This window comes from Schistosoma haematobium, chromosome ZW, assembly GCF_000699445.3.
Source record: "Schistosoma haematobium chromosome ZW, whole genome shotgun sequence".
NCBI lineage: Eukaryota > Metazoa > Platyhelminthes > Trematoda > Strigeidida > Schistosomatidae > Schistosoma > Schistosoma haematobium.
This window is the reverse complement of record NC_067195.1, coordinates 35,047,411-35,062,312: the sequence shown is the minus strand read 5'-3', so window position 1 is coordinate 35,062,312 and position 14,902 is coordinate 35,047,411. Positions and strand designations below refer to the sequence as shown.

The 14,902-nt window shown below is 30.0% G+C and overlaps 1 protein-coding gene across 2 annotated transcripts in view; it reads right to left on the bottom strand.

Annotated features, from left to right (window-relative positions):
• The window catches only part of B9D1_2 (B9 domain-containing protein 1), a 62,289-nt gene that overhangs the window by 13,881 nt on the left and 33,506 nt on the right, over positions 1-14,902 (bottom strand). For both annotated transcript variants that reach the window (XM_051211168.1, XM_051211169.1), the window contains exons 3-6: positions 7,072-7,267; positions 6,404-6,561; positions 5,955-6,108; positions 563-730 (exon numbers count right to left, since the gene is read on the bottom strand). In XM_051211168.1, coding sequence (XP_051071206.1) covers positions 563-730; positions 5,955-6,108; positions 6,404-6,561; positions 7,072-7,197 — 606 coding nt within the window. In that variant the 5' untranslated portion in view covers positions 7,198-7,267. The remainder of the gene's footprint in view (positions 1-562; positions 731-5,954; positions 6,109-6,403; positions 6,562-7,071; positions 7,268-14,902) is intronic.

The following is a 14,902-nucleotide window of genomic DNA, read 5'->3' as shown; positions in this document are numbered from 1 at the left end:
ATTTGGTTTACAATCATTCACTACGGGCTAGCTAAGCAATATGAAAATCACAGCTCAATGGTTCGTCGATCTCAAAACACTTTGTTATTCAAGAAGAAGTGAAGATAGTTCAGAGAAGAAAACTTTCTTTTCGACAGTTTCATCGACTGAAGCTGCATAATTTTATGATTAATCGGAATACATAAATCCATAAAAAAATGAAAATGTCTTTGAAGGAATATATTACCGTCGCTTTTTTTTAAACTACACACTAATATTCAGATATTACGACATATTTCGGTCATTTTGGGCAAAATTGTCACAGTTTAGGAAACAACCGTGACTGTCATTATCACGTGCTAATACGAGTCCTGTAACTGATTTTCAAGTCCTTTAACCAAATAATTGACCATTCAATCTAAAAGTAGTAGTGTTTGTATGATCTCCTCAATTCTGAAGTTTACACATCCTTCTGTTAACTACGCATTTAAAACCTATTCTAGTTATTACCAACTATAGCTTTACCCTGTTGTTGAATAAACCTAGTTCCCTCAGTTCCTGTAGTTATAAGCGACAAACTCACTTTGACAAATACAGATATTTTTTTAGGGCATTTGCCGAATTTGTAACATGATTCAATGTTTTCATGTGTATAACCCCATAATATTTCGTTTGGGGTTTTTGTGACGAAGGGTTTGGTTGTTCTGTAATAACTCTCAGTGAAGACACTTTTTTCCTGTAATATTATCCCCTAAAATCAATGTAAAACAAAGTGTACATTTTTGTTTGTTCAGAAAGGTATAATAAAATGACTGACTCTTTATAAATATATCGTTGAACGAACAATCAATTACTTGTGAAAAATGAAAAGAAGGGATAACGGATTAATTTCCGATAATTATTCAAATTATTAAAATAAGTTAACACAAAGTTGGTCGTACATAACACTGAATCATTTACCGTAACACTACGAAATGAGTAAATCAAAATGCATTAACAAAATATATATCATTTAGTCAGGTCTCGTATACTGTTCTTGTTAACCAGTACAATTATTTATATCCTGATTTTATGTACATCTAAGTAAATCTAGTAGAAGGACTTAATTGCGGATTAAACGAAGATAAACTAGTACTTTAAATATTTTAAAAGCATCGGACTAACGTAAACCTGAAATGTGGGGTGATTTTAAGTTTGTGTTGGTAGACTGTTTTCAGTAACCCCAATTATTGTTCATTTAAGTGTTTTCCAATTTCATTACTTTGATTGTTTAGTGCAATGCTAGAAAAATATTTCTGAACAAAAATAGGGACCAACAACCTATTAAAACATTAATTTTCCAATTAGTTTCTAATAGTTAAAGCAAAAACTATAGTATCTTGTCATCTATCATATTTCACTTCATAATTTTTACGGAACACCTTATGAATCTGACAGAAAAGTCGTGATTCAATAATACTTGGGAATGAATCCATATAGTCGTCAGTATCTTGATTTTGTTACTTGACACATACACAAGGACACACATGATTGTCAATAATTTGAATAGCTTAGACAACCATGTTTCGGTATGTAAATGATTTCTAAAAGAATCAGACTGTGTAATTAAGTCACTGTATTGTTATCAATTAATTTTGCACCTAGGTTCTAGTTGCTTATCAAATTTTCGTGATGCATCCGTAGATATTTATAAGAATAATCACGTTTCTGTTTGCCTAGAATAAAAGTGTAACACTTATCACCCATTTAGCTGCATTAAATATAAACACTGACTAAATTCTAAATAAAACAACATGAAGGCTTTCTAGTTCACAGCTGAAGAATAAGGAGATATCTTTCGTTATAATTAAGTACTCGAAAAACTAGCGTTTTACCAATAACTATTAAAACTGTTCTTTTCGTCTTGCTGTAAAACTTATGCATTGAAGCTATGTTTCAACTAAGTCAAAATTTTGGATCTAATAACAGTGATAAGATATTCTAAATGAATGTAGAAAAACATGTCATTTGTATGGAAGATGTAGGTAAGTGACCGGTAAAGAGGTGGTTTTGTACATGACCCCCGACAACTATCTAACCAAGTAATCTTCATCAATTGTCTCATTACTTAACTAGTTAATTAAAAGATATTTGTATAAAAATACAAAAATAGGCTTCAGATTGGTAGTTCTACAAACATAAATGACTTTTCTTTATAAACTATCACAGTGAAAAGCAATATTTTAAAATGAGCAAAGTAGCACATCTTGTTTAATTTTTAATTTTTTTGAGTAGTCAAACACTCTAATATGTCTTAAGGCTTAAGATCACTTGTTGAAACTACCATTTTTAACAAGCTAAAAACGTTTATGATATCTGATCGAGCTTACGCTAGTTTCTGTTTGTAATCAATGAGTAATGTGAAATAGTTATTTTTTCTACTCACGGATAAAGTATTAGTTCCTATATCGGAACTCTTATATAGAAGTGATGAAATTATGAAGTGTAACGTTATTGTGAGTGCTCACACTGTTAAGTTAAAGTAATATGACTAATGTGGTATTCGTTTAGTTTTTTTCATGAAGTCAGTGACTGGTGTAAACTGCATGAAAATTTATTATAATTATTTTTCATTTGCCAGTCAAATAATTATAGGTCAGTAAAATAACCTAATTCTTCTTTCGTTTATGGTCTGTTGCGTTATCTCATTGTTATTACATAATACTGTTATTTATTATACTTCTACTTTATTATAAAATGGTGGAACCTGATCAAGAAAGAACTTTCACGCTACTCACTTTATTCTGATCTACACTTCGGCTTCAATTATTTCTCTTATTCGAGAATATTCGTAGTGAGTTTTAACATGAAATAGCTATTTAGATAATAAACTTACAGTAATAAGACTTAGTAAAAACCATAATTCTAGCAAATCCAAAAAGAATAAACTCACTCATGATACAAAGGTACTTACATCCTTAACATAGTTTACTATCATGGTAGCAACTTATAAGATTTTAATTGTGATAATTAATTATGATAACTGAAGGACTGTATAAGCATTAATGTGTACTAATAATTGTATGTTCAAAATTAAACTCATTTTGAATGTTGCCTAAAGTCCGATTATTTAATTCGTTTTTTTATTTCAAAGAAGGGACCAAAGTGTACTTCAGAAGATATAGATACTATCCATTTTTGTACATAAATTGTAGTAATACATGCAGAACAGTTAACTCAATAGTTCATCACTTGAAGGGGCAACTTCAAAAGTTTTGTGCGGTAGTGTAAACTACTGATAAAGCTTTGATTGTTATAAAATATACATCAACTAATTCCGAGGGATGTTTTCAAGATAACCGATATTTGTTATTAATACTAGTTAACCCTGTCTGATTTAATTTTGACTTCCCATAATGTTTTCTTCATTAATTGTTTATTTTCCTATTTGTGCATTCTTTACATTATTTATCCAAATAAAAATAGGATAGTTACCTAACCCAAATTGTGACAAGCAATGATTTTCCTTTGTGGGGTTAATTGCTGTGGAGGACTATCATTCATCTTCAAATGAACAACATAATTTTCGGACAGTCTCAGTATTTCGACTTGAGTGGAGATTATTAAAATTTAGCAATTACATTTTAAAAATATTTCAGGCAGGTCAGTCGTTTATTTTCTAATGTATTAGTTTATAGATTCTAAAGAGTATTTCCAGTTCTACAGAGAAGACGTATGTTCCTAATATCTTGCCTTCAAAAAAAGCCGTAGTGAAATACCATATACTTATTACCCCTTGTTAATTCATTTTCATCTTATGCTCTAAATCTTTTAAACATTAAATTTGTTAATATTTACAGCTAATAGTTGACATGAAGTATCATGATAAATAGGCAAAATGATCATTAGAATAAAAACGATTAAATCGATAGTGATAATCATAACTGACAAGTTTAAACTATTTAGTGTGACCTTTTTGTACTGCAGTCTAATAAGCACATTCTAAAATTATTACTCCGATGACGTTTACTAACCCTCAAGCTACTGATAAAACCTGCTAAGCAATCTATGTTTCAATGGTTGCATTATTGTGAATATTACCAATTACACCGTGATAAAAAATTTTGTACAAAGTATGATTGAAAACTAATTTAGTTACCTAATGAACAGTAGCCAATAATATGTTGCATAATCATTAGTACAGTCCAAATTCTATAAATCATGGTATAATGTGGTTATAACTCTAATTGATAAGAAACCGTCCTATCTGGAGGTAAATAATGAAAAATACCTCGATTCTGAGGACCTCTGATGTCCTGGGTAGCTAAATGACAGTGTCTCTGCATACGTAAGACGTGATTGAATCTTATGAACAGCATCAGTTCCTTCAAGGTTGCAAATGCGAATCACTGATAGATACCAAAAAAACAGGGAAATTAAGTTCCAATCTAACTTCCAACCAAATAGCAATATCATAAATTAGGTTTCCCAAATTATCAACAGCTGACTTTTCATAATAATTTCTATTTTGTAGTGTTATACAAAATCAATCGTCCTTAATCTTCATGAAAACCTATTAGTTTACCAGCTTTTCTCGCTTCACAGAGGAATGTTTTGAAAATCAGTCACCTAATATTATGTAAGATATCTTGTTAAAAATTATGGTATTTATTTAGAATAACAATATGAGTTAAGTAATTGCACCCTACCCAATTCGAATATCAGTTATTTTCCCTGTTTATAAAGCTATGACGTAGATTTCATGAGCAGATTGTCCAAAGTAAATCTGGTTAAGGACATCAGTTAATTAAATAGACTTAACAAGCTATTGAATTTTTTAAACAGCACACGTGTTTTACAATATTCATATCTAATCACCCATATAGTAGAGTAATCGATACGGGAAACACCATTATTCGTAGTAATCCACTTAGTTATTTCTTTTGTGTTTTAAATCATACTTCAACTGAGGATTATTAACGCTCAATGTAGATAATAGCATGTGACACGTGTAGTATGAAATCATGTTTCAGTAACAGTGATATTAGGTAACTACATTCAGGGCTACAGACGTGCTTACACATCTGAAACCCAAGTAGCAATAATTGGCTTTAATTATCAGATTTAATGCTCACGCATGAAGAACTAAGTTATAACTGCTCATACTTTTAAGTATAAACGTCTATACTGAATTTCTTAGTGGCTGATAAAAGTTCATCATTCTAAGTCCAGATGGTAATCTCTGGTGTGCCAAATATTATGGAAAATTACATTTTTACTTTAAAACATAAATAAATATAACCTAAGATGAATGGTGACTAGCAGTGGAAACTACGGCAGGCGTTTCGTCCTATTTAGGACTCGTCAGACGGTGTCCGCATCTCAGAGTTGTTGATCTTTCCTAGACTCGAACCCAGTACTGTTCGAAAACAGTACCGAATGAATTTAACATTCATCCCATTGTACAAAAGAGTGGCCATAATCTGCAAAATTTCAGTAGATTTCATTTTTATATATATATATATATATATATATATATATCGTCCTATGCTTCATTAGCAGTAACAGGCCTAAGTAGTATATATATATATATATATATATATATATATATATATGATTGGGCGGCTAACTTCCTAACACCTGGATGGCTGTTGCGTTGAATCAACGATGAAAATCTTACTCTACAACATCAGTCACTTGTTTATTTTGCACTTGACTGGAAATAGTTTGGAACGCATCAATATTGCATACTTTCCGTCTAATCACAAAGACAAATATAGTTCCATTGAAATTTCAGCATTCATGTAAGCTGCTTATTTTAAAATAGTTACTACAGCTCAGTAGGATTACACTTAAGTTTCTGGATAGAAAACTATGTATATGTATGTAATTCCGCAATCATATAAGAAATATTTGACCTTTATAGAGTTTTTCATAAACAATAATAAAGATAATTAAAATCAATATTTAAATAATCTAAAGATTTCATAGCTTACTCCAGCAAAAAGATCAAGTGAAGTTATTTGACGGCTGTGAATATCGGACCGTGAAAGATTTTCATGTGGGTAATAATATGTTCTCTTTTTATGGCGAAGATATTTTGGAGGTGTTTCGTTAGAGAACGTAAAGTCCCACCTATTTATTTTTTTCCTATGTTTGTTTTCAATATTTTTTATCAAAAAATAAAATAAGAATGTTACATTTAGCTTGTTGAAGTATTATTATGTATAAATAAAAATGAAAATAGGTATAAGAACTTCAATAAAATAGAACGAATACAGGGTGAGTTTTAATTAAAGATTCTAGTTCAAATTTCATTTTCATTTTTATCTTGTTTATTATATCTCATCAGGAGAATGATAATGTAAAACTCTTCGTTCTAAGCTATAATTCAATGGATTACAAACTAAAAATCCGTTAAACAGTGTACGTAGAAACATCTTACCAGTAAATATATGGTCCGACTTCCTCGAAAAGAGGTTTGCCACCTTTAAGAACTTCTTCTTCGTTTAGTAAATTAAAAGCGTAAAGGCGTGTAATTATTGCTGTATCGTCGTTAGAATAAGCTTCGAAGACTATGCTACCAGGAGTGAGCAACATAAACTGAAAATGAAAATCAAAAAGCGATTCTCTTATTACGTAATTGTTGTTTACGTGCAGAGTTACGTATATCAATATAAAAATCAAAAATGGGTTGTATCACCTCTTAAACAGTATATTCATAAAGCTTTGAGATGCCACAAAGTTTTCCTCCTTAATAGCAGTTTACTTAAGCATAACATTAGAAACCGAAATGAAATCAGTTATATTCACAATAAATAGTTTAAATCAAGTCTTCTTATCTGAAACTACAGGTAGGTGATGTTTCATATAATTCTGATAGTCAGTTTTATTTAGTTAGTGGTCTTGTTATGTTTCAAATAAACTTTTATAGCCTTCTGGAAATTATAGAACATAATAAACATCAGTTCCAAAGACACGAAAAAAGTATCACAACTATGATAGCAAGTTGATAGTCAGTGTGTATGGAAAATTGAACTAAAGTAGGATAACATTTATCACTTATATATATATATATATATATATATATATATATATATATATCAAACCTACCTTTTTCATTATTGACATGAACGCCTGGTCAACATAAAAGTGCACTATTACACAGCCTGTAAATAGTAATAAAGATACAGCAAAGAAAATGTATGCTGCGATCATACATCCCTTCCCCTTACACATTATAATTCAAAATGATGGTAATTAAGTGATGAAGATTTCCGTTTCGTCGCCAAAGATTTTTAAGAAAATGCTAGAAATGTAAAGTAGTAAAAAAATACCAATAATAAGAGGAGGTCATTTAGCATCACATTGAGAGTATCAGACAATTTCAAATAATACTAGTATAGAATATGAAGGAAAAATAACATGACCGATAATCACTTGAGTTGTAAATTGTCATCTAACAATTTAACTTTCGGATAAGATTATAAAGGGGATGATGATGACCAATCAAATTATACTTTTGGGAATAAATTATTTATAGAAATATAAAAAGAAATACTGAACACTCCTTCATAATACTGAACTAATAGTCAAATATTTTCAGGGAATATAAGTGAATGATAGCCAAATGGTTAAAACCAAATTCATATTTACCTTAAACAGCGATTCACTAAGACCAATTTGATACAATAAATACGCAAGCTAAATTCATCTAAGATGTGTTTATATATATATATATATATATATATATATATATTATATATATATTTGTAAACTTAGTTGAATGTCTGATAATAAAAGGTAACATCTTAAGAAGAAAAAAGAAGTGCTGATAGTGGTATGATCATACCATTGTACATACTAATAAACTTGTATGATGAGACGGTTATCATTAATTAGATTGTTACATTTATCACTTTGATTTCTAATTAAAAGACTACAATAGTCAGACAAACAAATATTGATGGCCTATAATATGTTCTTTTGTTTAGTAAATTTTATAATATGCTCTAAATAAAATATGGAATAGAAAATGTCACGCCAGTTATTTAAAATTTTGTTTTGACCATGATTCTTTTGTTTTTATATTCAGACTTTATTTGAATGAAAACTAAGATGATTGAATTGTTCTATTTTTTTCTCTCTTTAGAAATAGTTTACATTTAGCTTCATAAAGAAAAAAAGAAATCTGGATTTACTATCAGAAATAATCTTGATCATATGTTATACTGAAAGAAAACTGATCTTATACTGATGAATGAGAATAAGCTTGGAGGTCTATCGCAAAGATACTCAATATTTGCATTTAATTAGCCTATAGTTAATTGAATACATGGGTTACATGTAATCAATAAATGAAGTTACGGTCCTTTTTCAGGGTTCATTTCCTTTCAGATGTTTTTCTTCATAGATGTATAATCGTTTAAACGTTGAAATAAAGTAAATACTTGTAAACAACTAGATGTAACCCTTTCAATTTTATGAAATAATGAGCATTAACAGACCAGTAAATTTTTTATAATGACACTTTTTTGTATGACCTTCTGGGAATAAGTGGTTTATTTTGAAAATTACATAATAACTGGTTAGCCTCCATATAAATTTATTTACTCTTCGAAAATTAATACCACAGTTCCTAGTGCAACCGTGTTATAACTTTCCTGAGTTGTAACTTTTATGAAACAAATAATACTACCAAAGAATGGTTTTCTGGTTTTCATTTGGTTTCCTATATTTGTTCAATATACCGTTATTCAGGACTAAAACTTTTCAAAGCTTATTTATTGAGGCTTAGCTCAAACGAAAGCCAATGGATTTCCAATGACTTTAAATCAATAAATATAAGACTATTTTATATGGCAACGTAAACGTTCTATTATTGCCTTCATTATGGTTTAACCATCAATATTATGTGATTCTTATCAGTTGTTACAAAGTTGATAGCACCTTATGATTCAAAATTGTACAAGTAAACTTAATAAACAAAATATTTTTCATCAACAATTAGGGTTACTTCAAAAATAGAAAAATATATGGTAAGAAAATATTGCTCACGATTGTGAACTCTTTTCAACTAACACCAAATCCAACAATCATAGATATGGTATGAGCAGCATGCTTAGTCACCCTTGTAATTAACTTTGATAACTAAACTTGTGACATAAATTGTCACACAAATTAGCTAGTCTAGGATCTACGAAGCGTGAACATATTTATCTCCAGTAAAAGAAAAAATTACATAAATGGGACAGTACAGACTTAACTACAGGTTTCTAATTAATAATAAAGTTCTGTCTAAAGAATTGCAGTGCATAGTCTCACAAATTATAAACAAGTTCATATAAAGCATAATGTAGACTAAATGTCTCCCAATACAAAAACGTATCATGATAAAGTAATGAGAATAGAAAGAAATAACCTAAGTTTAACGAAACAGATTTCAAAACACAAATACAAATTTCATCACTAATTGAATCAATGTAAATTCCAGTACTACTGTATCATAACCAAGGTGGTAACCCACTAAAAGGGAAATTGTGCAAGATAATTTACATCTTTTTTAATTTCAGACTTATCAACTTTAAGATGTTAGCTACACATTCTATAAGGAATCCTATTTGTCTCTATTCATCGAAGGTTATATCCCAACATAGTTGTAGAGAACCACGCACCAAGCATCAGAAAGCGATATTCACTCTTATCAAATTAACAGCAAATAATAGAGTATTAAAGATCTATTGCAACCAATCAAATACACCAAAGGATAGCCGATGACCATGTCAGTATTCAGGTGACCTAGCATATATTTAAACACTTAAGCCACTTCTTATAGAGATAAAACTGAATTTCAATTAAAACTGTCAAGGCAAGTAGACACAGGTAGATAGCTTTAACAAGCAAATATTTCATCTAAAAAAATATAATACAAAAAGTAAAAAGTGGTGGGAAATAGGAGAACAAATGTCGTACAGTAATTTAGCAGAACTGATGCGGGATGACCTTTTGAATTTACATAGGTTGCCTAAGAGATCTATAATCAATTGTCCGTTACACCCTAGTTTGTTTGAGACTTTTGCTCACAAAAGGACTTCCGGAAAGCATCGTAAGGTTCATTAATCAAATCATAAGCAACATACCTAAGTTCTCACTATTATTGGTACGGATGCTACGTTCAAACCCGTGTGTTATATTTAACTCACATTCTTTATTTATTAAAGTACACTAAAGAATTTTCATGTTCTTATATTATTAGTTAATATTGCTTTCATTCTTTTCTGATAAGCTGAGTTCAAGATTTTTATATAAAAATACATTTGATTTGACCTTTAAGGATGGCTGTCATTTATTTTTCTACTGTTACATATAGCAACACTGTGATCTACAGTACTGGTCAAGTTTTATCAATCAAGCTGCTATGTAACCACTTTTCAAAATTACTCAACGTCGTGTACGCTGCACAGTAATAGGTTAATTTAGATACTTCAGTTTCACAAGATGCTAATCGTTGTTCGAAGAGTTCAGTGATAACATCTGGAAGTGTGAGACTGGGTAGTACGGATTTGCGCCTCACTAAGAACATCAGTGTTCCCATAATTACCTGTGAGTATTATTAACAAAGTCCAGAGTTTCTGATGCCTACTTCCAATCACTTAACAGTTGATAATGTGAGAACAACCGTAGTTTCCATTATTGCTTGAGCTTTGATTTGGAAACAACTTTGGTTTCTTACTTCTCAAACTTATCTCACCCACAGTTAATAGGATCGTCGTAAAAAAACAATTTTTTCAAATGTTAATAATGTTTATTTGTCGATCTTGAAACCTAAACTATAATATCAACCATATGAAAGATTTGAGTTACCGATTTAATATCTCAACATACCATCGTAAGGTTTAGTGCTTGACTGCTTAATTTCTTACATTCTTAGTAGTGGTTTAAGCAAGCGTATTTCGGATAAATATAGTGAATAGATCACTTAATGTCAGTAATTCATAATGCAGCATGGTTCCATAATATTGAACATAGAACCTCAAAAACCTTTTCTGGTTACAAACGTTAGACATGGAGCAAACCTTTGTAACCAAAGTCGAAATCGTATATTGATAAAGTATTTGTTTTCTATCAATGTATAGGTGCTGGTAAGCAGTTGTTTTTATTTTATATTGGGTGAAATTTGTTGTATTAATAAGGTTCAACCGTTAACCTTTTGATAACCCTTAGCAAATTTCAGTTGTTAAACCAAGCACTGAGAACATAAACTGCTAATTTAGAGAGTTATAATTAACCAAGTAGAAGGCGATCTGTTCTGTATTCTTAAGGAATGTCTTATGCAAAACGTTACAAAATAATATTTACTGGCTTGAGGAAATACATTGCTACTTTTATGGTTGAGAGATATTTCGCTACATTAGGATTTAGGAATCTATACAAAATACTTTATTTAAACCCAACATATAAACATACAGTAAATTTGTGTCAAAGGATTTTATTTTAGTACGTCTTAAAATTGACTAAATGAATTATAAAACGAATATGGTTATTTTACACCTTGACACCAAATTATGATATCACACTCATGATTCAAGTCATTGTTTGGTGTTTACTAGATCTCATGTTAAACAATATTTAAGTTAGGCCCTTAGTAAATCACTTATGAAATGTGGAAAGCTGACATTATAATGTTTAATGACACTCAAACTTATATATAAGTAGTACAGCGGATCCCAAGTAAATAAAACACAACAATCGTTATTATTTCTAGGCTTCTTGAAATTAGTTTCTGAGTTTTAAAACGTTTCCTTACCTAACTTTATTATCGTCAAACTGAACATTGAGGAAGTTCAAGACAAGCCTAAGGTTGAGGTTGTTAAACAAAAATGTGTCAAATAAATAAAGAACAACACAACAATTTTGTCTTCATCAGATTATGCAACGACGACTAACGAACCTAATTATACTGATCTAGGAATCCTGAGAAGATCGTTATAAACTCATTCGTATACCAACATAATTTTTGCAATATAAACGTTTGTCTTTTACTGACGTACAGATTTACCTTTTCTCTCTACTTCAGTCTCGAAACGTGCCGTAAGAGGATAAAAATTGAAGCTGATGTGTATTATGTAGATGTGAATTGTTCGCAGCAAATTCGAACATATATTTAAACGTCTCTGTTATACCTTCAGTCTTTTGTGGGAACCTCCTCATCGACATTTTGTTATATAAATAAACTTTAAGAAAAGAAATTTACTTAACGTGGCATAAAATGATCACATTTTAGATTACATTGTCTAACTGTTCAGGCTTAAGTTATATTTGTCGTTCTTTAGAACTTGAAACCCTGAAGAACAAAGAACCATTGTTATTATTTAAATAACTTTTTATTTTTAAAAAATATGCTGAAACTTAATATAAACTAGTCTAGATAATGGAAAAACAATATCACCGCTAGGTCTAAGTAACCGTAACTATGGTGATTTGTCAGTTGCTATCATAGTAAAGATCCGAAGCAAGTAAGACATTGTTCACTATTCAAATTATATTTAAGCAGTACTACTTACTTTAAAATATCCTGAAATATACTCGCTACTGCAAAATTAAGTTTAAATGGCAGGACGAATTAAATAATGCAATATCTACAGTAGATAAATTATGAGAAGTAATTTTTGACCTACTCAGAGGTTTTATTAGTTTCCCAGATTACAGATTGAAAATATTTTGAAAATTAATAAAAACCAACGTATTTATTAAGTTTAAAATTATAGATCCCATAAACTTTCAACCTGAAACTAAAGTTTCCCTATAGTAGTAGTAATAGAGATAAACTTTCAGAAAACTATCAATTATTTAGATACTGAATGAAAGTTTTGCTCAATTTACTATGTGGTTGTAATATTTTTATTTATTTGGTTTTATTAATCACTATCAGTATTTCGCCTCACTTCTGTTCTTTGGCTTTATCATGTTAGACTGACTTTTCAAAAGCTTTTCTTTCAGAAATAATTAGATAAAGAGGAGTTAAAACTGGAAAAATATCCTTTCTGAAGAACTAAGAATTCACCGTTGTAACTGTTGGATATAAGTAATTACCTGTTATGGAAAACCGTAAATTGGTTGACGTAATTAAGAAAAAAAAGGTGATAGATGAGGATTTACTTGACACAAAAAATAAATTGAAATAATCCTTAAATACACTACTTTTTACATGGTTTATTTACAGTCATATTATTAGTCAGATTTATATACAATAAACTAAGTAGTATTTGACATGAATTATTCCACAACTTGCTACATGAACAGATATTTACAATATCATAAAATTGAAAAGTTGTAACCAATAAGTATAACTAATTCACTGACTTACATAGTTACTTCGGTGAGACTATAATTTATGGACGACCTTTGAGTGACACTAAAGTGACCTTGAGAGTGTCTACCTACTTACTAGGGCTAAAATGAGGGTTATAAAGCAGTTTGAAGAATAAGGATTATGATTTACAGTTGATGGTTCGTGTTAGGAATTAGATTTATGGTTTTCATCACGAAATGACATCAGCTATAATACCAAAACTCTATTTAGCCAAATTGGTGAACGAATTTAGCTCCAAAATCTCAGACCTGTTATTGTAAATCTGATTAGTTCGTCCATACATTATAGTCTCGCCGTTACTTCTTATAAAGTGGTGACATTTTATAGAGAACTGGGAAAACTCAGACTATGATCAACCAAGTCTTTGTTTACCAAATCATTCACCTGGATCAAAAAGTGATCATACTTTAAGGACATAAGAATAACTTTTCATATTCATTATGGGAAATCAGTATAGTATGACGTCACAGAAATACCTACCTTATTTACTCAAAATAATTCAATTAAATGTTTACTGTTTAGCTTACTGACTCAAGTATTATTTGTTAGGAATTCAGTTAAATTATTTCAAAAATATTCATTTATCTGAAATTATGATCTTATTTCAATATTGTTTATATTCAGATGAACTACACGTTTTACTCAACTCAATATTATCTTCTCGCAAACATACAGATTCTAAAAGCACTCCATCTAGTCTCCATAATTAACTTTATATAACTGAAACTCATACTAAAATTGATCCATTTATCATAGATATGAGCAAAAAATGGAATAGTTCTATTATTTACAAAGATTGACGTAATTCGTAATCAGATAAAACTTTCAATAAAAAAATAATTAAAATTTGATTGTTCATTAAATCTAAACAATAAGCGACCAACAAAAAGTGATATACTTGTAATATCCCAATGAGTAGAAAAATTAGATTTTCTGAAGTTTTACCATCCCTCCATGGTACAACAGAGAAACTCCAAAGAATTTTAAAACAACACAGAATTAAAGTATATTACAAAAGAACGAACACAGAAATAATTTAGTTCGCTTAAAAGGAACCCCCTCCCTTCATGTCAAAACAGAACTGTGTCTACAAATTAGGATTTATCGATTGTGATGCACTCTATAATGTAGAGTCATCTCACGAAATCTTGACTCGAGCCAAAAAACATATTAGGTACACAAAGAAACCTCCTAATAATCCTGTACAACTGGATAGACTTCAAATTAAATCGACAATATTAGTTCACGTCATTTTCAACAATCACCAAATCGATTTCAAAATTATCGAAATATTACAAAAAGGTTTTTCCAACTACAAAGAAAGGAGAGTAGCTGAATCTTTTCATATAATGCATAATTCTACTGGCCTCAATAGAAAAAAGTCGTCACTGTACATCCAACTTGGACTATCTATTCAGGCTACCATCTCTGATTTCATTCACATTTCACACTGTTATCGTACATGCAAATTAAACTCTATCCTTTCGCAACACAAAGCTCACATTTTTTCATCCCATGCATACATACATACATGTCGCTTATAAATCACATTGACTGAAATGTAATTTTTCT